The following is a 25773-nucleotide window of genomic DNA, read 5'->3' on the forward strand; positions in this document are numbered from 1 at the left end:
GCTCTAAGACACACCCCTATCTAATGATGTTCTAAGACACACCCCTCTCTAATGATGTTCTAAGACACACCACTATCTAATGATGTTCTAAGACACACCCCTCTCTAATGATGTTCTAAGACACACCCCTCTCTAATGGTGCTCTAAGACACACCCCTCTCTAATGATGCTCTAAGACACACCCCTATCTAATGATGTTCTAAGACACACCTCTAATGATGTTCTAAGACACACCCCTCTCTCTAATGATTCTCTAAGACACACCCCTCTCTAATGATGATCTAAGACACACCCCTCTAATGATGTTCTAAGACACACCTCTCTAATGATGTTCTAAGACACACCCCTCTCTAATGATGCTCTAAGACACACCCCTCTCTCTAATGATGTTCTAAGACACACCCCTCTAATGATGTTCTAAGACACACCCCTCTCTCTAATGATGTTCTAAGACACACCTCTCTAATGATGTTCTAAGACACACCTCTCTAATGATGTTCTAAGACACACCCCTCTAATGATGTTCTAAGACACACCCCTCTCTCTAATGATGTTCTAAGATACACCTCTCTAATGATGTTCTAAGACACACCCCTCTCTAATGATGTTATAAGACACACCCCTCTCTCTAATGATGTTCTAAGACACACCCCTCTCTCTAATGATGCTCTAACACACACCCCTCTCTCTAATGATGTTCTAAGACACACCCCTCTCTCTAATGATGCTCTAAGACACACCCCTATCTAATGATGCTCTAAGACACACCCCTATCTAATGATGTTCTAAGACACACCCCTCTCTAATGATGCTCTAAGACACACCCCTATCTAATGATGTTCTAAGACACACCTCTAATGATGTTCTAAGACACACCCCTCTCTAATGATGATCTAAGACACACCCCTCTAATGATGTTCTAAGACACACCCCTCTCTCTAATGATGCTCTAAGACACACCCCTCTCTCTAATGATGTTCTAAGACACACCCCTCTCTCTAATGATGTTCTAAGAGAGATGACTGACTTCATATGTCCTGTGTGTCTGGGATCTATGATTTGGTACATAACGACTAACCCTCAAGAGCTGGCACTGCCAGAATGGGTCTTGGTCCACTCACTTACACTGGGGGCCAGTGGGTCCCCCCATCCAGGGGGGCCCTCGAAATACTGACCTGATCTTCAGGCTGCTGGGCCTGTAAGGAGTGGCCGTGGGGAGTTTCACAGTCAGGGCTGTAGTGTTCACAGTAGTCATAAGCTGCTTTAGGATCGGCCACAATCAGCAGCTGCTGGATGTCACCCTGCGGAAAGGAAAGGAAACAAAGAAGGATTAGTTGTGGAAAAACCACGTTTATCTCTAACCCTTCCTATAGCTAAGAGTTAGCAGATAGACACAGTATGATATTGTATGTAACGATGTTAAAAATCTAACAAACTTTAAAAAGGTTAAATAATATGTTTAACTTTACTCACAAATTTGATGACTATTGATCTCTGTACTAAAGCAAAAAGCTAACTATCATCAGATCATATTCACAGGAAATGAGGTGATACCGGGACGAAGATAGACAGAACATCAAACCCATATGTCAGAAAACAGGTAAACCCATCAACCTCTAAAAGAGACACAGTGATTTAGAAGTCTCAGACTTCAGTGGTAGTAAGGGAAAGGGAATGCGATTCTAGCCTACTCATTAAACAGCTTGACACATCACCGCAGGACACTCATCCACAGGACATTCATCCACAGGACATTCATCCATATCACATTCATCCACAGGACATTCATCCACAGGACATTAATCCACAGGACATTCATCCATATCACATTCATCCACAGGACATTCATCCACAGGACATTCATTCATAGGACATTCATCCACAGGACATTCATGCACAGGACATTCAAGCACAGGACACACATCCACAGGACATTCATCCACAGGACATTCATCCACAGGACACACATCCACAGGACACACATCCACAGGACACACATCCACAGGACACACATCCACAGGACATTCATCCACAGGACACACATCCACAGGACACACATCCACAGGACACACATCCACAGGACACAGAGAAAAATCAAGTTTAGACACTGGCTGGGTAAGTACATTATTATTCATACCACGGGGGTTTACCAAGCCAGGCAGCAAAATCAAACCAACATGTACCATCAGGAAGACAAACAGAAGACACACCTGGAATCCATGTGTGCTGTCTGAGCAGCGGGAAGAGCAAAGGTAGACAAACATGGATGGATGTGCAGTATTGACAATCTACAGCACAGCAAGCTGGAGGACAATCACCGAATCAACCTGAGATTATAAAAATGTCAGCCGAGATTGTGAGGCACTGCACTGTTGTGACAGGAAATAAGAACAAAAGGCAATGCAGATCTCATTAAACCTGCTCCTGAACACCAATTAACCTGCTCCTGAACACCAATTAACCTGCTCCTGAACACCAATTAACCTGCTCCTGAACACCAATTAACCTGCTCCTGAACACCAATTAAACCTGCACCTGAACACCAATTAACCTGCTCCTAAACACCAATTAAATCTGCTCCTGAAAACCAATTAAACCTGCTCCTGAACACCACTTACACCTGCTTCCTGAACACCAATTAAACCTGCTTCCTGAACACCAATTAAACCTGCTTCCTGAACACCAATTAAACCTGCTGCTGAACACCAATTAAACCTGCTTCCTGTACACCAATTAAACCTGGTCCTGAACACCAATTAAACCTGCTCCTGAACACCAATTAAACCTGCTCCTGAACACCAATTAAACCTGCTTCCTGAACACCAATTAAACCTGCTCCTGAACATCAATTAAACCTGCTTCCTGAGCACCAATTAAACCTGCTCCTAAATGGGCGATGAAATCCAACTGGTATTGGTAGAGATATTAACTTCTGAAACAGTTTGGGTTTTCGGGTTGAGGTGGGAGGAGGTAGTATACTCCGGGATACTTTGAGGGTACTCAATGTGAGTGAAATCAGGTGCACCTTTAAAAAAAATTATCCCCTTTTCCCTCCCCAATTTCATGGTATCCAATTGGTAGTTACAGTCTTGTCCCGTCGCTGCAACTTCCCGTACGGACTCGGGAGAGGCGAAGGTCGAGAGCCACGCGTCCTCCGAAACATGACCCTGCCAAGCGCCGTACTGCTTCTTGACACACTGCTCGCTTACACCGGAAGCCAGCCGGACCAATGTGTCACAGGAAACATCTTACACCTGGCGAACGTGTCATCTTGCATGCGCCCGGCACGCCACAGGAGTTTCTAGAGCATGAAGGGACAAGGACATCCCGGATGGCCAAACCCTCCCCTAACCTGACGATGCTGGGCCAAACCCTCCCCTAACCCGACGATGCTGGGCCAAACCCTCCCCTAACCCGGATAACGCTGGGCCAAACCCTCCCCTAACCCGGACAACGCAGGGCCAAACCCTCCCCTAACCCGGACAACGCTGGGCCAAACCCTCCCCTAACCCGACGATGCTGGACCAAACCCTCCCCTAACCCGACGATGCTGGGCCAAACCATCCCCTAACCCGACGATGCTGGGCGAAACCTTCCCCTAACCCGGACAACGCTGGGCCAAACCCTCCCCTAACCCGAAGATGCTGGGCCAAACCCACAGGCCCCAGGGTGGAGAGTTAACTATATCCACAGGCCCCAGGGTGGAGAGTTAACTATAGCCACAAGCCCCAGGGTGGAGAGTTAACTATAGCCACAGGCCCCAGGGTGGAGAGTTAACTATAGCCACAGGCCCCAGGGTGGAGAGTTAACTATAGCCACAGACCCCAGGGTGGAGAGTTAGCTATAGCCACAGGCCCCAGGGTGGAGAGTTAACTATATCCACAGGCCCCAGGGTGGAGAGTTAACTATAGCCACAGGCCCCAGGGTGGAGAGTTAACTATAGCCACAGACCCCAGGGTGGAGAGTTAACTATAACCACAGACCCCAGGGTGGAGAGTTAACCTTAGCCACAGGCCCCAGGGTGGAGAGTTAACTATAGCCACAGGCCCCAGGGTGGAGAGTTAACTATAGCCACAGGCCCCAGGGTGGAGAGTTAACTATAACCACAGGCCTCAGGGTGGAGAGTTAACCTTAGCCACAGGCCGCAGGGTGGAGAGTTAACTATAGCCACAGGCCCCAGGGTGGAGAGTTAACTATAGCCACAGGCCCCAGGGTGGAGAGTTAACTATAACCACAGGCCTCAGGGTGGAGAGTTAACAGGTAGTGTATAAACATCCATACGCTAAGCCTTGTCCCTTGGGAAAATACACCTCTCTCTCTCTCTCTCTGCCAATTCATCAGTTCCACAATAAAATAACATCCCAAATAATACTCACTGTAGACCAGGTTGGTATTTAATTAAGTCCTTTCCTTATCTCGTACTTAAATCCAAAACCTAAACAAAACATCTAAGGGACCACCTACTGCCTAAACTAATGTAAATACCACCCCAGAGCAAAAAACAATATTATTATAAGCCATGTTTAAGTTGATTACCTGTCACATGTCAGGCCCAGACTGGGGACAGACAGACAGACAGACACTTTTAAAGAATGACCAGGCATCCTCAACTGACGGGATGAGGTCAATATCCTTCCAAGATACCCGGGCCAGGTCGATTAGAAAGGCCTGCTCGCAGAAGTGTTAGAAAGGCCTGCTCGCAGAACTGTTGCTGGGTCTCTTGAGCGTGCATAACTATTCACCCCCCAAAAGTCAATACTTTGTAGAGACACCTTCTGGGCCGGGACTTGGTGTCTCTGGTTCTTGCCCTGTATCTGTCTGTCTGTCCCCAGTCTGGGCCGGGACAACAGTGAAGCACGGGGGTTGCAGCATCATGTTGCGGGGGTGCTTTGCTGCAGGAGGGACTGGTGCACTTCACAAAATAGATGGTATGAGGAAGGAACACTACGTGGATATATTGAAGCAACATTTCAAGACATCAGTCAGGAAGTTAAAGCTTGGGTCTTCCAAATGAACATAGCATACTTCCAAAGTTGTGGCAATATAGCTTAAGGATAACACAGTCAAGGTATTGGAGTGGCCATCACAAAGCCCTGACCACAAAGCCCTGACCTCAATCCTATAGAAAATTTGTGGGCAGAACTGAAAAAGGCCAAATTAATTTGATTGTTTGATGTACAAACAAATGAGACGTTTCTCGTATTCTAACCGAAAGAAATACAGACATTACATCTCCGTTGTTCAGATTCTAAAGAGACACAACATCGTATAAGCCAATAAACTTTCAGAGCATACCATTTTATTCATAGTTAAAAATGAACACCCTAGGTAGGTGCAAGAATGAATGCTATGTATTTCACACATCCTCCTCCTGCATGTTTGTCTCTATGTCAATGAGTCATCAAGTCACACACAACCAGAGCTGATTAAATATCAACAAAGATGAACTGCAACTGATACAACGACATCTGGATTCCTCTTAAAGTCAACAAGGACAAAGATACACTGAACAAAAATATATTAAATGTTACTATTATTCTGTTACATTGTTAAAATAAAGTGGTGATCCTAACTGACCTAAAACAGGGACTTTTTTACTTAAATGTCAGGAATTGTGAAAAACTGAGTTTAAATGTATTTGTCTAAGGTGTATGTAAACTTCTGACTTCAACTGTTTAAGGAAATCAGTCAATGTAAATAAATTCATTAGGCCCTAATCTATGGATTTCACAAGAATACAGATATGCATCTGTTGGTCACAGACGCCTTAAAAAGAAAGGTAGGGCGTAGATCATAAAATTATTCAGTATCTGGTGTGACCACCATTTGCCTCACGCAGCGCAACACATGGAGTTGATCAGGCTGTTGATTGTTGGTCTATGAAGTTGCTGGATATTGCCGGGAACAGGATCACGCTGTCATACACATTTATGCCAAATTCTCAAAAACGAGGAGGCTTATGGTAGAGAAATTAATATACAATTCTCTGGCAACAGCTCTGGTGGACATTCCTGCAGTCAGCATGTTAATTGCACGCTCCTTCTAAACTTGTGACATCTGTGGCATTGTGTTGTGTGACAAAATTTCACATTTTAGAGTGGCCTTTTACTGTCCCCAGCACAAGGTACACCTGTGTAACAATCATGCAGTTTAATCAGCTTCTTGATATGCCACACCTGTCAGGTGGATGGATTATCTTGGCAAAGGAGAAATGCTCACTAACAGGGAAGTAAAGACATTTGAGAGAAATAAGCTTTTTGTACGTGTGGAACACTTCCTGGATCTTATATTGAAACATGGGACCAACACTTTACATGTTGTGTTTATATTTTTGTTCAGTGTATTTGTGCACCTCTTTTACTCCCACACACAACAGATTTGAGTCATTGGTGTTCCAGGCTTATATGCGCTATGCATCATTAGACTGGGGATGAGGTTAACATCACCATGTTACAGCAACCAAGCAGAATGTACAGCCCAGCATCCTATCCAACATCCTGTCTTTACCTGGAAGACGTCTTCGTCAAGGATCCTGGTTCCGAACACGGTGATCCCTTCGGTGTTGACGGAGGCACGGTCACCCCTGAGGAGGGGTTTGGTGATCTTCTGTTTACAGTCCACGATGACGGTGACCATCTTCTTCTCCACACTGATGGCCACACGATGCCACCTGTTAGAGGGGACAAGAACAACACAGAGAGGCATGGTTAGATACTGTACATTCAGATTACACTGCTGCTAAAACCCTGCTGTGACCAGACTGAATAGTGCGTTCACCAAATGAAACAGCAGGTTTTAACCAGACTAACAAAAACCTCCACAAACAGATAGAACACTGTTTGCGTCTCAAAAGGAAACCCTACACCCTATTGACCATAGCACTAAAAAAGAGGGTGCCATTTGGGACAAACTCAAAAGGGTTACCCGACGTGGCCACGCGTGTACCCAACACCTCCTGAGCCCCCTCCAGGACATTCTGGCCTCCACACTCTGTTTAACACTGGATTATACTCATTAAACTACAAACTTAATCCTCCTTCTGGGTTACTCGGCATGACAGACGTGTTGAACATTGTGGAAAGTGTGTGTCAGGAAAGAGCAAGAGAGAGCTGGAGGCGCACAGTCAAAACACTGTCCTGAGGAAGAGGATCTGGAGGAGAAGAGAGGAGGAGGAGCCTGAGAAAGGAGAAGGGGGAGGAAGAGGACTAATCCCAGGACCATAACCCCTCCTATCCCCTGTGCTGCAGCCCAGGACCCCCCTAACCATAACCTCTCCTATCCTCTCCTATCGCTCCTATACTGCTGCTACTACCCAGGACCCCCCCTAACCATAACCCCTCCTATCCACCATACTGCTGCTACTATCCAGGACCCCCCTAACCATAACCTCTCCTATCCCCCATACTGCTGCTACTAACCATGACCCCCCTAACCATAACCCCTCCTATCCCCTGTGCTGTAGCCCAGGACCATAACCCCTCCTATCCCCTGTGCTGTAGCCCAGGACCATAACCCCTCCTATCCCCCATACTGCTGCTACTACCCAGGACCATAACCTCTCCTATCCCCCGTGCCGCAACCCAGGACCATAACCCCTCCAATCAGAGAGCTCTTTGCACATGACATGGCTAAAGTATATATTCTAGAGAGGGTTGCACCAGGGTTTGAGTATGAATAGAGTCTGAGTGAAGAGACACACACAAACTTAACTAAGCTCTGTTTTCAGTCTTTAACCAGCCCTCCTCCTTCCTCCCTCCCCAACATCCCTCTCCCTGGTCTCTGTAACAGAGATGGTCTCCCTCTCCCTGGTCTCTGTAAGCAGAGATGGTCTCCCTCTCCCTGGTCTCTGTAAGCAGAGATGGTCTCCCTCTCCCTGCTCTCTGTAAACAGCGATGGTATCCATCTCTCCCTCTCCCTGCTCTCTGTAAGCACAGATGGTCTCCCTCTCCCTGGTCTCTGTAAGCAGAGATAGTCTCCCTCTCCCTGGTCTCTGTAACAGCGATGGTCTCCCTCTCCCTGGTCTCTGTAAACAGAGATGGTATCCATCTCTCCCTCTCCCTGGTCTCTGTAAGCAGAGATGGTCTCCCTCTCCCTGGTCTCTGTAAACAGAGATGGTCTCCATCTCTCCCACTCCCTGGTCTCTGTGATTAGAGATGGTCTCCCGCTCTCCCTCTCCCTGTTCTCTGTGAGCAGCGATGGTCTCCCTCCCTCCGTCTCTCTCCCTGTTCTCTGTGAGCAGCGATGGTCTCCCTCCCCCCATCTCTCTCCCTGTTCTCTGTGAGCAGCGATGGTCTCCCTCCCTCCGTCTCTCTCCCTGTTCTCTGTGAGCAGAGATGGTCTCCCTCCCTCCGTCTCTCTGCCTGTTCTCTGTGAGCAGCGATGGTCTCCCTCCCTCCGTCTCTCTCCCTGTTCTCTGTGAGACCAACCAGCAGCAGTAGTGGTAGCTCAGTCTTGACTTACTTTCCGTCGGCCAGGTTGAGAGAGCGGAACAGCGGGTAGCCCTCAGGAGCGGGCCTGCCACTCTGGTCCTCATACAGGAAGACGGGTGAGCGTCCCACCTCCACTCCCAGCTGCTGCACGCCCTGCTCACTGTAGACAGACAGCAGGAAGGACTGGAGGCCGGCCTTGGGCCTGAGGGTGGTCAGGATGGAGAAGTCTTCAGGGAACTCACCTCCTACAGAACACAGGTTGTGTTAGAATCACAGATACAGTCATACCCACCCCTACACAATGCACAAAACACATGTTAGATCAGGTTAGAATTACACAGATACAGTAATACACAATGCACAATACACAATGCACAAAACACATGTTAGATCAGGTCAGAATTACACAGATACAGTAATACCCCCCCCCCCCCCCCTACACAATGCACAAAACACATGTTAGATCAGGTTTGAAATACAGGGAACTGATTCAATCATAAGATGTGACTGATTCAATCGTAAGATGTGACTGATTCAATGATAAGATGTGACTGATTCAATAATAAGATGTGACTGATTGAATAATAAGATGTGACTGATTGAATCATAAGATGTAACTGATTGAATCATAAGATGTAACTGATTGAATCATAAGATGTAACTGATTCAATCATAAGATGTAACTGATTCAATCATAAGATGTAACTGATTGAATCATAAGATGTAACTGATTGAATCATAAGATGTAACTGATTGAATCATAAGATGTAACTGATTCAATCATAAGATGTAACTGATTCAATCATAAGATGTGTATTATTGAGTAACAAAAAATAGAAATCACAGGTGAGGACTTTTCAATTCAGTTACCCTTTACATTTACACAATCGCATTCAGTTTCTTATAGACACACATTGTGTTCGTGTTTTTTTGGTGTGTAAGGTCTAATTTGTTCTGCAACTACCCCATGTTTACAGTCTCTCAGGCATCCAGATAGACCTAAACTAATCATTTATTCACTCCAGAGGGAATCAAACCCACAACCCTGGTGTTACAAGCATCCAGATAGACCTAAACTAATCATTTATTCACTCCAGAGGGAATCAAACCCACAACCCTGGTGTTACAAGCATCCAGATAGACCTAAACTAATCATTTATTCACTCCAGAGGGAATCAAACCCACAACCCTGGTGTTACAAGCATCCAGATAGACCTAAACTAATCATTTATTCACTCCAGAGGGAATCAAACCCACAACCTGGCGTTACAAGCATCCAGATAGACCTGAACTAATCATTTATTCACTCCAGAGGGAATCAAACCCACAACCCTGGTGTTACAAGCATCCAGATAGACCTAAACTAATAATTTATTCACTCCAGAGGGAATCAAACCCACAACCCTGGCGTTACAAGCATCCAGATAGACCTGAACTAATCATTTATTCACTCCAGAGGGAATCAAACCCACAACCCTGGCGTTACAAGCATCCAGATAGACCTAAACTAATCATTTATTCACTCCAGAGGGAATCAAACCCACAACCCTGGCGTTACAACCATCACACTCTACCAACTAAGCCACCTGAGCTAATCGTATACTACTTTAACCACGTACATACATTTCCAGGCTTGATGACAACGATATACCTTTCAGGGCAATGATATTGAACGTGTAAAATCTCTCGTATTTAGAGTACAATTTTACTTTCAGAAGAGCCAATTTGGGGGGCAACCAATGTCTGAAAATGAAAATAGATTTATTGACACTTTTCCTGAGTTTATTTAAACACAACCATTTCTGGATTAGCGATTTGAAACAGTTGTGCCAAAGAGGAATACAACCTATAAAAATATACTACACAACTTTAACTTCTTGATTCTACTTGAGACGCATATGTCTCAAGTAGGCACCTGGAAATGCAACTAAAGTCCAACTAAACAGATCTATGAATGTGTCACGACCTGACCTTAGAGAGACGTTTTATTTCTCTATTTGGTTAGGTCAGGGTGTGATGTGGGGCGGGCATTCTATGTTTTGTATTTCTGTGTGTTTTGGCCGGGTATGGTTCCCAATCAGAGACAGCTGTCTATCGTTGGCAGCCTGTTTTTCCCACCTTAGTTGTGGGTAGTTGACTTTGTTAGTGGCACTATAGCCCTAGTAAGCTTCACGGTCGTGTTTGTTGGCGACATTTATAATAAAGAGAAATGTACGCTCACCACGCTGCACCTTGGTCCATTTCATACGACAATCGGGACAGAATGAGTCAAACTTGGGTTTTAACACCCACATGAAATAAGTCAGTATCTACTGTCTCACATAAAACACCTGAAACAACTCTGGTGCATAATCCAGACTCATAACAATCGTTTACTATTTCAACATGACGGCCATTGAGTTAATTTGTTTAATTCAATTCAAGCCTTCGCTCTCAGCCAGATCCTCTCTCTCTCTCTGGGGTTGGTGTTGAACTAGCTAGTTTTCTCAGCCAGATTCTCTCTCTCTCTGGGGTTGGTGTTTGACTAGCTAGTTCTCTCAGCCAGATCCTCTCTCTCTGGGTGTTGGTGTTAAACTAGCTAGTTATCTCAGCCAGATCCTCTCTCTCTCTGGGGATGGTGTTTGACTAGCTAGTTCTCTCAGCCAGATCCTCTCTCTCTGGGTGTTGGTGTTAAACTAGCTAGTTCTCTCAGCCAGATCCTCTCTCTCTCTCTGGGGATGGTGTTTGACTAGCTAGTTCTCTCAGCCAGATCCTCTCTCTCTGGGTGTTGGTGTTTGACTAGCTAGTTCTCTCAGCCAGATCCTCTCTCTCTCTGGGGATTGGTGTTAGATTAGCTAGTTCTCTCAGCCAGATTCTCTCTCTCTGGGGTTGGTGTTTGACTAGCTAGTTCTCTCAGCCAGATCCTCTCTCTCTCTGGGGTTGGTGTTAAACTAGCTAGTTCTCTCAGCCAGATTCTCTCTCTCTGGGGATTGGTGTTAAACTAGCTAGTTCTCTCAGCCAGATCCTCTCTCTATCTGGAGTTGGTGTTAGACTAGCTAGTTCTTTCAGCCAGATTCTCTCTCTCTAGGGTTGGTGTTTGACTAGCTAGTTCTTTCAGCCAGATTCTCTCTCTCTGGGTGTTGGTGTTAGACTAGCTAGTTCTCTCAGCCAGATTCTCTCTCTCTGGGGATTGGTGTTAAACTAGCTAGTTCTCTCAGCCAGATTCTCTCTCTCTGGGGATTGGTGTTAAACTAGCTAGTTCTCTCAGCCAGATTCTCTCTCTCTGGGGATTGGTGTTAAACTAGCTAGTTCTCTCAGCCAGATTCTCTCTCTCTGGGGTTGGTGAGGAAGGAATACAGCACTGCCACATAATCAGATCAGGGATGTCATCTCCTGTCAAAAACCTTGGCAGGACTAACAAAAGACACTTTTAAACACTGCTCCCTTCTGCACTGCTGTTAGGAATATTATTAATAAATGACTGAACAATAATCTCATTTTGAAGGGAACTGTAACTAAGTAAACTTATACTCTGTTTTGTTATATCTGATTAACAATATGAGTTCATAAGAAGGGATTGTGTGACACGGACAATGAGTAATTAAAGTTAATGAACACCATTCCAACTAGGCAGAAATGAATGGGTTGTGGATTAAGTAAGCAGATAAGGTAGTTAACCTATGGTTGAACCGACGAAACTTAGCTCTGGGGTGTTTTAGATAAGGCAGTGAGTGCATTCCTAGGTTTTCTGTTAATTAGAACTGTCAGCTAAATGGTGATCGATAATGGTGAGGAGTCAAAAGTTAATTTAGTTGTGTTGTGTGTCCTGTGTATGTGCTAGTGGGTCAGAAGGAACTTTGAATTAACTTTTAAAGTTCCTTTTGTCTCGGTCGAGAGGAGGAGATTCATTTTAGAAGCAATGAAATGACGTCATGTTATTGTATATAAACTGTTGCTCGTGGTAACCTGGCAGCGCGCTACGAGAATAAATACTGTTACCTATTATTGATAAGACTGGTCTCCGTCTATTTTATGCAAACAAGAATCTTACAAATTCTCATAAAATAGATTAATGGAAATCAATTAATGAAAACATATTGGTATAATTAAATTACAGTAACAGCTTCACAGCCTATATTTGGGGTAAAACAGAGAGAGGGTAGAGGGGAACAGAGGGATGGAAGGACGTGGTTTGTCATACCTGGGAAAAGCTGCTTGGTGGGGGCACTGATCTGGGCTTGCTTTCCAACTCTGTAGGCTGTGTCTGGCTTAGATGCTCTTCGGTTTGTGCAAAATCCTGATGTTTTCCTAACTCCTTCTGGGGAATTGTGAAAGTCTAATACTTTAAGCACGTCCACTGGTTGAGCTGTTGGAGAGAGAGAGAAGATACAACACGATTTATAATCTGACAAGAACTTCACAACGCACCTTAATCTTTTGTTTCAACGGTTAGAATGTCAAGCAACCATAATCTATTGCATTTACACAAAATGTAAGTCACATCATACCGAACCTCTGATTCATGATCATGGCTTTATAGCCTTTAAAAGAATTCACATTTGAATCCAGTAAACCGTCTATAAAGTGTTACCGAATCTGTCTACTGAATACTTCCATTCTAGTGGTGATAACCTAATGAGGAAGGACTTCAAATAATCGAACATAGACAGATGTATTGGCCCCCTGGCTACATATCCCCCTGTCTCCCCTGTCTACATATCCCCCTCTCTCTCCTGTCTACATATCCCCCTCTCTCTCCTGTCTACATATCCCCCTGTCTCCCCTGTCTACATATCCCACTGTCTCCCCTGTCTACATATCCCCCTGTCTCCCCTGGCTACATATCCCCCTCTCTCTCCTGTCTACATATCCCCCTGTCTACATATCCCCATGTCTCCCCTGTCTACATATCCCCCTGTCTCCCCTGGCTACATATCCCCCTGTCTCCCCTGTCTACATATCCCCCTCTCTCTCCTGTCTACATATCCCCCTGTCTCCCCTGTCTACATATCCCACTGTCTCCCCTGTCTACATATCCCCCTGTCTCCCCTGGCTACATATCCCCCTCTCTCTCCTGTCTACATATCCCCCTGTCTACATATCCCCATGTCTCCCATGTCTACATACCCCCCTGTCTCCCCTGTCTACATATCCCCTGTCTCCCCTGTCTACATATCCCCCTGTCTCCCCTGTCTACATATCCCCCTGTCTCCCCTGTCTACATATCCCCCTGTCTCCCCTGTCTCCATATCCCCCTGTCTCCCCTGTCTCCATATCCCCCTGTCTCCCCTGTCTACATATCCCCATGTCTCCCCTGTCTACATGTCCCCCTGTCTCCCCTGTCTACATATCCCCCTGTCTCCCCTGTCTACATGTCCCCCTCTCTCTCCTGTCTACATATCCCCCTGTCTACATATCCCCCTGTCTCCCCTGTCTCCCCTGTCTACATATCCCCCTCTCTCTTGTCTACATATCCCCCTGTCTACATATCCCCCTGTCTCCATATCCCACTGTCTCCCATGTCTACATATCCCCCTGTCTCCCCTGTCTCCCCTGTCTACATATCCCCCTGTCTCCCCTGTCTCCCCTGTCTCCCCGTCTACATATCCCCCTGACTCCCCTGTCTACATGTCCCCTTGTCTACATATCCCCCTGTCTCCCCTGTCTACATATCCCCCTGCCTCTCCTGTCTACATATCCCTGTCTCCCCTGTCTACATATCCCCCTGTCTCCCCTGTCTACATATCCCCCTGTCTCCCCTGTCTACATATCCCCCTGTCTCCCCTGGCTACATATCCCCCTGTCTCCCCTGTCTACATATCCCCCTCTCTCTCCTGTCTACATATCCCCCTGTCTCATATCCCACTGTCTGTCTACATATCCCACTGTCTCCCCTGTCTACATATCCCCCTGTCTCCCCTGGCTACATATCCCCCTCTCTCTCCTGTCTACATATCCCCCTGTCTACATATCCCCCTGTCTCCCCTGCCTACATATCCCCCTGTCTCCCCTGTCTACATATCCCCCTGCCTCCCCTGTCTACATATCCCCCTGTCTCCCCTGTCTACATATCCCCCTGTCTCCCCTGGCTACACATCCCCCTGTCTCCCCTGTCCACATATCTCCCTGTCTCCCCTGGCTACATATCCCCCACCCCTTAACCCCCCACCATCCTCCTTCTCCCAGAAACAGGAGCCAGCTCACTGAGCCACATCTGTGTGATCAGCAGGCCCATCTAACACTGTACTGTACCATGTGACAGGAAGTACGTCCATCAGCAGAATGACTACTAGTAGCATAATAAACTGGCCGATCTTACAACACAGTACTGTGGATATAGGTTTACTTTGATAAAGGTCACAGTCAGAGCCTGCACTCGGCATATCCCATTCTCTTCTAGCTGTTGCTCTTTACATAAAGGAGCCCGTGTTTTGATCCGACACCCCAGTGAGACAGACCCATGGGAAAGCTGGGGTGGGGACCATACTCTTATCGAAACGCCTTCTCAATGTTAACAACAGCTGTCTGATAGGTCTGTGAGACAGGGAGGTAGAGGACTACTCCCAAGAGTTCAAACTTTAGATTTAGTATAGCAACGAATGCAGTAGAACCATACTCTATCTTTACAAGCCATATACTAGTGGATTGTTAAGGGGCTTGAAATGTACTGTCTTTACAAGCCATTTACTAGTGGATTGTTAAGGGGCTAGAACCATACTCTGTCTTTACAAGCCATATACTAGTGGATTGTTAAGGGGCTAGAACCATACTCTGTCTTTACAAGCCATTTACTAGTGGATTGTTAAGGGGCTTGAAATGTACTGTCTTTACAAGCCATATACTAGTGGATTGTTAAGGGGCTAGAACCATACTCTGTCTTTACAAGCCATATACTAGTGGATTGTTAAGGGGCTAGAACCATACTCTGTCTTTACAAGCCATATACTAGTGGATTGTTAAGGGGCTAGAACCATACTCTGTCTTTACAAGCCATATACTAGTGGATTGTTAAGGGGCTAGAACCATACTCTGTCTTTACAAGCCATATACTAGTGGATTGTTAAGGGGCTAGAACCATACTCTGTCTTTACATGGTGCAGAACCAGCCCTATACTAGTGGATTGTTAAGGGGCTAGAACCATACTCTGTCTTTACAAGCCATATACTAGTGGATTGTTAAGGGGCTAGAACCATACTCTGTCTTTACAAGCCATATACTAGTGGATTGTTAAGGGGCTAGAACCATACTCTGTCTTTACAAGCCATATACTAGTGGATTGTTAAGGGGCTAGAACCATACTCTGTCTTTACAAGCCATTTACTAGTGGATTGTTAAGGGGCTTGAAATGTACTGTCTTTACAAGCCATTTACTAGTGGATTGTTAAGGGGCTAGAAATGTACTGTCTTTACATGGTGCAGAACCAGCCCTATACTAGTGGATTGTTAAGGGGCGAGAACCATACTCTGTCTTTACATGGTGCAGAACCAGCCCTATACTAGTGGATTGTTAAGGGGCTAGAACCATACTCTGTCTTTACAAGCCATATACTAATGGATTGTTAAGGGGCTAGAACCATACTCTGTCTTTACATGGTGCAGAACCAGCCCTATACTAGTGGATTGTTAAGGGGCTAGAACCATACTCTGTCTTTACAAGCCATATACTAGTGGATTGTTAAGGGGCTAGAACCATACTCTATCTTTACAAGCCATATACTAGTGGATTGTTAAGGGGCGAGAACCACACTCTGTCTTTACATGGTGCAGAACCAGCCCTATACTAGTGGATTGTTAAGGGGCTAGAACCATACTCTGTCTTTACAAGCCCTATCCTAGTGGATTGTTAAGGGGCGAGAACCACACTCTGTCTTTACATGGTGCAGAACCAGCCATATACTAGTGGATTGTTAAGGGGCTAGAACCATACTCTGTCTTTACAAGCCCTATCCTAGTGGATTGTTAAGGGGCGCGAACCACACTCTGTCTTTACACGGTGCTGAACCAGCCCTATACTATTATATCCTATCTATTCTATATTACATATTCTATCCACATACTGTCCATAATATCTATACATCACATACATACAGTACCAGTCAGGAAATTGGACACAGCTACTAATTCAAGTGTTTTTCTTTATTTTTTACTATGTTCTACATTGTAGTATAATAGTGAAGACATCCAAACTATGAAATAACACATATGGAATCATGTAGTAACCATAAATATTGATACTCCTGGACTCTGACATAGCTCGTCTTAATATTTATATATTTCTTAATTCCATTCTTTTACTTTTAGATTTGTGTGTATTTTTGTGTATTGTTAGATATTACTGCAGAGTTGGAGCTAGGAACACAAGCAGTTAGCTACACCTGCAATAACATCTGCTAAACATGTGTATGTGACCAACAAAATCAGATTTGATTTTGATTGGTCTGTCTAAAAGCATCAAATAGTCCTTCCTGTGGGTTTGGTCTAAAACCACTGTTTGGTTTGGCACGCGTCAGTTTCTTTAGCAATTTTATACAAGATGTTATAAAACATGTATCTTTCCCTCTCGACACACAATTTGGCAAGCAGACACTCCAGTAGTTACAGCAAACCAACTTCCTGCTTCATTCTTCTCAATGCAGCATGCTGGGAAGCCTGTCCCTGTTTCAACATGAAGCTATTTCCGTTGTATAGAAGGATGTCTTCAGTATTACCTAGGCTATACATAATCATGACTACTGGGCCTAAACCAACAGAGTCCATAATGACTACTGGGCCTAAACCAACAGAGTCCATAATGACTACTGGGCCTAAACCAACAGAGTCCATAATGACTACAACCAACAGTCCATAATGACTACTGGGCCTAAACCAACAGAGTCCATAATGACTACTGGGCCTAAACCAACAAAGCAACAGTCCATAATGATTTGGTTTCACCTCAAACCAAACACATGACACGCTTTAACATATTTATTACGGTTCAATAGCTCATGTTCCCTCTAAAGCTAGTAGTCACGAGACTGCCGCACAGAATTATTATCCCACAGAGAGAAGCACGATATTGAACTTCACTCTTTATAGAGCAGTAGTCACCAACTGGTCGACCAGTCGATTGCGACCGATCTCCAAGACAGTCCTAGTCGATCGGCTAACATTTCTGTAAAAACCCCAAAGATAAAGCCTTGGTTGTAGGTGCACCCGATTCAGCTGCCCTGCAGGCGAACTGTTGCAATTTTGAACCATTTCATGTGTCTGAAGGTACAACTCTGCCTTCCCCGCGGGCAGAGAGAGCAAATCAAGTGCACTATAGGCTTACCACTGGCCAATCGGATGGCTCAGATTACCGTGTCTGCAGTAATGTAGCAGGTGTATAAGAAAGCTACAACAAAGTTGATACGGTGAGGTTTCTAAACATGACTAGAGAGAGAGACTGTCAACGAATACAGTACAGTTGATACTGTGAGGTTTCTAAACGTGACTAGAGAGAGAGACTGTCAACAAATACAGTATAGTTGATACGGTGAGGTTTCTAAACGTGACTAGAGAGAGAGAGACTGTCAACAAATACAGTATAGTTGATACGGTGAGGTTTCTAAACGTGACTAGAGAGAGAGACTGTCAACAAATACAGTATAGTTGATACGGTGAGGTTTCTAAACGTGACTAGAGAGAGAGAGAGACTGTCAACAAATACAGTATAGTTGATACGGTGAGGTTTCTAAACGTGACTAGAGAGAGAGACTGTCAACAAATACAGTATAGTTGATACAGTAAGGTTTCTAAACGTGACTAGAGAGAGAGACTGTCAACAAATACAGTATAGTTGATACAGTGAGGTTTCTAAACGTTTAAAACCATGACTAGAGAGAGAGACTGTCAACGAATACAGTAAAGAGCTCCTGTTTTGATGACCGACTTCATGTTTAAGTTCTTACTCAGTGTGAGTTGGGTGGGTTGTCTATGTTAGATTTTCTATGACTTTCTATTTCTGTGTTTGAGCTGGTATGGTTCTCAATCAGAGGCAGCTGTCAATCGTTGTCCCTGATTGAGAACCATATTTAGGCAGCCTGTTTTCCATTGTATTTTGTGGGTGTTTGTTTTCAGTCTGTGTGTTTTTGCACCAGACAGAACTGTTTCGGTTGTTTTCTTTGTTGTTTTGTTATTCAGTGTTCAGTTTTGATTATTATTAAAAAGCATGAACACTTACGACGCTGCACCTTGGTCCTCACCTTCTTCCACCGATGACAGCCGTTACACTCAGCACTGTCAACACTTTATATTCAACACCATTATAAACCATCAAATGCCCGTTCTTCCTATTTCCACTCAGCGCTACAACAAGCACTGCAGCAGAAATGAATGAGTAGGAAAGTGTCTCTATAGGCGTTGTTGTCTAATATCGAGGAATATTTCACTTTCTCTGTTCATAGGAGTAACAGCATGAATTTGAGCATAATGCATAAATATTGCGGTGTGACTCCAGTTTCGTAATCATCTGGAAGAGAGTGTCCCATTTTGGCCAGTGTCAGTGGAGGAAGAGCGGAGGGACGTAGAGACTGACCCTCAGTCTGCTGCTCTCTCTTTCTGCTGAGACTGACCCTCAGTCTGCTGCTCGCTCTAGCCGCTGAGACGGACCCTCAGTCTGCTGCCCTCAGTCTGCTGCTCTCTCTCTCCTCTGAGACTGACCCTCAGTCTGCTGCTCTCTCTCTCCTCTGAGACGGACCCTCAGTCTGCTGCTCTCTCTCTCCTCTGAGACAGACCCTCAGTCTGCTGCTCTCTCTCTCCTCTGAGACGGACCCTCAGTCTGCTGCTCTCTCCCTCTGCTGAGACTGACCCTCAGTCTGCTGCTCTCTCTCTCCTCTGAGACAGACCCTCAGTCTGCTGCTCTCTCTCTCCTCTGAGACGGACCCTCAGTCTGCTGCTCTCTCTCTCTGCTGAGACTGACCCTCAGTCTGCTGCTCTCTCTCTCTCTCCGCTGAGACTGACCCTCAGTCTGCTGCTCTCTCTCTCTCCTCTGAGACGGACCCTCAGTCTGCTGCTCTCTCTCTCCGCTGAGACTGACCCTCAGTCTGCTGCTCTCTCTCTTCTGAGACTGACCCTCAGTCTGTTGCTCTCTCTCTCCGGTGAGACGGACCCTCAGTCTGCTGCTCTCTCTCTCTGCTGAGACTGACCCTCAGTCTGCTGCTCTCTCTCTCCTCTGAGACGGACCCTCAGTCTGTTGCTCTCTCTCTCTGCTGAGACTGACCCTCAGTCTGCTGCTCTCTCTCTCCTCTGAGGCGGACCCTCAGTCTGCTGCTCTCTCTCTCTCTCCGCTGAGACGGACCCTCAGTCTGCTGCTCTCTCTCTCCTCTGAGACGGACCCTCAGTCTGCTGCTCTCTCTCTCCTCTGAGACGGACCCTCAGTCTGCTGCTCTCTCTCTCCTCTGAGACTGACCCTCAGTCTGCTGTACTCTCTCTCCTCTGAGACGGACCCTCAGTCTGCTGCTCTCTCTCTCCTCTGAGACGGACCCTCAGTCTGCTGCTCTCTCTCTCCTCTGAGACAGACCCTCAGTCTGCTGCTCTCTCTCTCCTCTGAGACGGACCCTCAGTCTGCTGCTCTCTCCCTCTGCTGAGACTGACCCTCAGTCTGCTGCTCTCTCTCTCCTCTGAGACAGACCATCAGTCTGCTGCTCTCTCTCTCCTCTGAGACGGACCCTCAGTCTGCTGCTCTCTCTCTCCTCTGAGACTGACCCTCAGTCTGCTGCTCTCTCTCTCCTCTGAGACGGACCCTCAGTCTGCTGCTCTCTCTCTCCTCTGAGACGGACCCTCAGTCTGCTGCTCTCTCTCTCCTCTGAGACGGACCCTCAGTCTGCTGCTCTCTCCCTCTGCTGAGACTGACCCTCAGTCTGCTGCTCTCTCTCTCCTCTGAGACGGACCCTCAGTCTGCTGCTCTCTCTCTCCTCTGAGACGGACCCTCAGTCTGCTGCTCTCTCTCTCCTCTGAGACGGACCCTCAGTCTGCTGCTCTCTCTCTCCACTGAGACTGACCCTCAGTCTGCTGCTCTCTATCTCTCTCCTCTGAGACGGACCCTCAGTCTGCTGCTCTCTCTCTCCTCTGAGACAGACCATCAGTCTGCTGCTCTCTCTCTCCGCTGAGACTGACCCTCAGTCTGCTGCTCTCTCTCTTCTGAGACTGACCCTCAGTCTGTTGCTCTCTCTCTCCACTGAGACTGACCCTCAGTCTGCTGCTCTCTCTCTCCGCTGAGACTGAACCTCAGATGCAGGCACCATCAGCACACAAAAATAAAAGTAAAAAGCAAATGATTTTAAATGTATGCTCACTCATCTGTGGTTCACAAGTAATAAAACAATGGCTGTGGTACCGGTGTGATAATATAGCTCACCTCAAAAAATGTACACAATAAAACAAAATGGCCCGAACGACAATGCATTGGCATTTTATTTTTTACAGTGGTTACTTGCATCAAACAACACAACAACATGTGCAGGCACCTCCTTGTCCAGAAGGAGAAGTGGATCAACAGGTTAATGTCCAGCCTTGCATGTGTGTTTTTTTTTTTAAGTCTTGTGGAATGTAGTCCAACATTGAACACCACACATTGGCTGCTACTGTAGGCTGGAATGATAGAACAGCCCTGGACAAATGTAAAAAAAAAATAATAATAGGAATACAAGGTATTATCATAGATTTTTTTACAGAAATGTTTGTCGGTCAGCCTGGAGTGTGCACAGCTTTGAGGGAACGTTGCTTATCAGTAACGTTACAGAGTGAGAGAGAGGCTGATTGGGATGTTCTCCACGACAACTTGGCCATATTGTATGATGTGAAACGTACCCAGGTATTCACTGGGCTCTTCTAAGTGAACTGAAACATTATTTGTGAGTGAGTTTCTGTTCCAACAGAGTGCATCTCTGTCTCTCTCTCTCTCTCTCTCTCTCTCTCTCTCTCTCTCTCTCTCTCTCTGTCTATCTATCTTTCTCTCTCTCTCTCTTTCTCTCTCTCCCCTTCTCTATCTCTGTCTGTCTTGTTTTCTCTCTCTTTCTGTCTCTGTCTCCAGATAGGTGGTGACTTGGACAGTGGGCAACCCTCTCACCCACATGCCCTAAAAAATGAAATACACCCAAATCCATTTAAACACCAAATGTGTGTGTTCAGTCTTCCAAAACTCCCTATCTGATGATCTGGTGTGAGTTTACACCTGGTGTGAGTTTACTCCTGGTGTGAGTTTACTCCTGGTGTGAGTTTACTCCTGGTGTGAGTTTACACCTGGTGTGAGTTTACTCCTGGTGTGAGTTTACTCCTGGTGTGAGTTTACTCCTGGTGTGAGTTTACTCCGGGTGTGAGTTTACTCCGGGTGTGAGTTTACACCTGGTGTTAGTTTACTCCTGGCCGATGTGCAAATAAGGTCACATATATCCAAGTCCAAGTCCCTATGTGGCACGGGAAGGAACCCACAGGGGAAAAGGGCCAACTCATAGTATCCATACAGGGGCCTTCAACCAGAATGTCTCTCCATCTCTCTTCTCTCACTGTGCCTCTACCCTTATCTCACTCTTCTCATACTCTCTCCCTCTTTTTGAATTCCATGTTTCAGTCTCAAGACCTATTTTTTGCTGGTGTGTCATATCAAGGAAAAAGATCACCGTTTTTAAAGTGTATGTGTTTGATTTTCTCTCTTTAACTCTTTAAAAATCCACTGCAATAAAATATCTAAAGTGAATATCACATTGAGGCCTTCTACTTTAAAACGACACCAAAAATGTACGTCTAATTATAAACTGGGTAGTTCGAGCTCTGAATGCTGATTGGCTGAAAGCCGTGGTATATCAGACCGTGTACCACGGGTATATGACAAAACATATATTTTTACTGGTCTAATTACATTGGTAACCAGTTTATAAGGCACAAGGGGGTGTGGTAGATGGCCAATATAGCACGGCTAAGGGCTGTATCCAGGCACCCCGCGTTGTCGTGCATAAGAACATATTGGCCATATACCATAAGAATTTGTTCTTAACTGACTTGCCTAGTTAAATAAAGGTCAAATAAATAAAAATAAATATATAAAAAATACCACAACTCCTTGTGCCTTATTGCTTAAACATATTGCTTAATTACAAGGCATGGTTTATACAGTCCAAACAACATGTGTTGTTAAGTCAACAGTCTCCTCATGGAGGAAAAGGAGAGAGGTCATGATGACATTACCCAGACATATTCCCAACGGGCCAATGTAAACCTACCTAGTCACTGATGAGACAGGCAGGGCTTGAACAGACCTCCACCGACCAAACAGAACTAAACACCACATCCCATTTAGACCTGGCTGTCCATGTTTCATTGCAATTCAGCGAGAGAGAGAGAGAGAGAGAGAGAGAGAGAGAGAGAGAGAGAGAGAGAGAGAGAGAGAGAGAGAGAGAGAGAGAGAGAGAGAGAGAGAGAGAGAGAGAGAGAGAGAGAGAGAGAGGTTTGTGAGGGCTCTGAAACGCTACCGTTGTCTGCAGGAATGCACCAGAAAAGGAGCACATGAACCAGGGACAGTGACAATGTTGTCTGTACCACTGTTAGCTCAGAGGACACCCTGCAGAAAACAGCTTAAATGATCCCATAAACACCCGTCGAGAAACTCAGAAAACACAAACTGTATATAGTCACATGGATATGAACATGAATGAAAGTGAATGGTCATTTATATGAGTTTGAACAATGAAGAGGTCTGTGTAGGCCTTGTACTGTTCTGGGCAGTGTGTATAAAGCCATTAGTAAATATTGAACAACTGAAAGGGTTAACACGTGAACTAATACAATACATCAACTGTTCATAGAAATACAATCAATCAGAATGTAAGTAAGATTAGAATATAGAAGACTGATGAGAACCAATGTCATCGCTGGTTTAGATTCAGTCTGATAAATCCCCTCTTAAAATATTAATACAATATTATCCTGTTGTAATGAGTGTATTGATAGACTATGTATTCTAGACTAACTATACGGGGTCTGTAATCCTGAAGACCTGAACTCAGTGACTAGCTCACCTCCCGTTATGGGAATAGGCCTGGTCTGCATGCTGCTGGCCTGCAGTTTGAAGAGCCTATTAAATAATACGGAAGTGCTAAGCGAACCATCAACCAATCAATGAGCAGCACTTAGACTGGAAACATTCCCACGGTGGAGGGAACGCGCACAGCTCAGAGCCCAGACAACGCGGACTTGTCACCCCAACCCACACATGCAAGTGCAAAATTCAGGAGGGAAAGTTGGGTGTTGCACAAAGCCCTCCAGTCTCTCGTTGGGCTTCGGTGCGGACTAGGGCAGTGTGGAGAAAGGGTGATCCTTTCAGCAAGTCAGTGATGCGCTGCTTGACCACTCAAATCTATCAGAACGTCCAAGAGGACGGCCCTCGAGACAGCTGCAGTGCGCGCCGGTCAGTCCATGGGCCGCCCTACACCATCCATGGCCAGAAATAATGCGTGGAAATTTGCGGTGCCAGGCAAAAATGCAATTAATGTCTAGTTAAACAATCACCTAATTAATAATACCCATATGACATACCCTTTAACGGTGGATCAGTCTGATGGGTCTGCCACACTGCACAACTCCCCAAAGATTGTGCGTTACTGATCAATCGATGAGAGCACGGTTGTCGGTATTCAATGCAATTTCATGACGTGCTCGTGAATCGGGTCCGGAAATGTCCTGTGTGCCCCGGAGCCACGAATAAAAATTGGCAGACACCTCTCCTCTTTAGCAAACTGTGTGGCTGCAATCTCAAACCGTGCGGAATTCCACCACGTTGACCTGGCTGAACCACGTCACACACACCTAACGGACCAGAGGTTCAGAGTTAGATTTTTTTTTCACCATAAATCTCTAAATGGGGTGCTATTGAAAACGTGTTTTACCGCTCCTTCATATCTAAACTAAGTTAAGCGGACAGAAAAGCAAGCGCACCAAATAAACATCGTGAACAAATAAGTGGATGGGTAGATGAGGTAAAAATGAATTAAAATACATGTAACCAACTTCTTTATAACCCGTTGAAACACATGACAGTGATACCTAAATATATTCGGAACAAAATATCAATAGTGTTCAACGAATATATCTTTGAATGTAAATGTTCAATAAAATACGTGATTCACTTTACTTTGTGAGGTACAACTGTACCTCGACTTTAGTTCAATTGGATCCACAGACCTCTTGACCGAATCAAGTAGGAACAGTCTCTTTCCTATCCTTCTTCTCACATCTAGTTGCGTTACTAATTGAAAATACAAAATTAATTACAGACATTTACGAAAACAAGACCCTGTTATGTTCCCCGATCTCTCCCTATATCTCTCCCCGTATCTCTCCCCGGATCTCTCTCCGTATCTCTCCCTACATCTCTCCCCGGATCTATCCTATATTTATCCCCGTATCTCTCCCTATATCTCTCCCCGTATCTCTCCCTACATCTCTCCCCGGATCTCTCCCTATATCTCTCCCCGGATCTCTCCCTATATCTCTCCCAGTATCTCTCCCTATATCTCTCCCCGTATCTCCATCATGTTTTAAGAGCAGTCCCCTAATAAGGTTTCTGCCGCGGTTGGCTGATAGTCCCTAGTCTACTCACTACAACTTTTACACAACGTTTTTTGGATCCTAACAGTTGTTCTTACCTGCTCTGACATGGGTAGCCTGCAGAACCAGGGATAAAGTCATGAATGCGGTTACAGTGGAATCCATAATCCACTTTTTCGTTTTCCACCTTGTGGACCGCTTTCGCATCTCCATGGTCTGCGCCCACAAAAGTGAACACAACTTGGGTGACTTCAGGTGATTTTAAATGAGGTCCCTTCCACAATCCCTGTGTTATGGATAATTGCACTAAACAGCCATAAATGAGGGGTGTTTATCCTCTTCTCTCAGCCACTCCAGGCCCCCCCCATTATACGGTCTTCCTTTCCAGTACCCAGCCTTCTGACTGAATGTATTCGGGTTTAAATCAACAGGCACAGAGAGCACTCGTTACCCTAAGAGCTACACCGACAGGAGGGCTGGGCAAGCACCGCAAACCAGACCCACGATTACAGTGAAATGACATGGAGGGGGGGAAATGACCCTGATTAGCAAATCACGGGGCTAGAAATTATCCTTGGGATCCACCCATCAGTTTTACAAAGCTCCTGCCAATTAAGTCTACCCTGAGCGCGTGCACGTACAATCATTATTATTATTTTTAATAAAAGAAGACGAAAAAAGTGGCCTGTACTTCCTGGAAATGTCCTGGGAATGAACGGAATGCCATTAGGGTGAGAGACTAAATGTGGCACGTGAGCATAATTCCCACTGTTGAACAGTGTCTCGTGGACTTGTCTGTCC

General features: G+C 45.5%; 1 protein-coding gene across 1 annotated transcript in view; it reads right to left on the reverse strand.

Annotated features, from left to right (window-relative positions):
• Positions 1-25417, reverse strand: part of LOC139366890 (collagen alpha-1(XI) chain-like) — a 166321-nt gene extending 140904 nt beyond the window's left edge. The window contains exons 1-5 of the mRNA XM_071104629.1: positions 25071-25417; positions 12610-12774; positions 8461-8674; positions 6508-6670; positions 1176-1301 (exon numbers count right to left, since the gene is read on the reverse strand). Of these exons, the coding sequence (XP_070960730.1) occupies positions 1176-1301; positions 6508-6670; positions 8461-8674; positions 12610-12774; positions 25071-25185 (783 nt within the window). The 5' untranslated portion in view covers positions 25186-25417. The remainder of the gene's footprint in view (positions 1-1175; positions 1302-6507; positions 6671-8460; positions 8675-12609; positions 12775-25070) is intronic.
• Positions 25418-25773: the final 356 nt, after the last annotated feature.

The sequence above is a fragment of the Oncorhynchus clarkii genome, chromosome 15 (assembly GCF_045791955.1).
Source record: "Oncorhynchus clarkii lewisi isolate Uvic-CL-2024 chromosome 15, UVic_Ocla_1.0, whole genome shotgun sequence".
Lineage (NCBI taxonomy): Eukaryota > Metazoa > Chordata > Actinopteri > Salmoniformes > Salmonidae > Oncorhynchus > Oncorhynchus clarkii.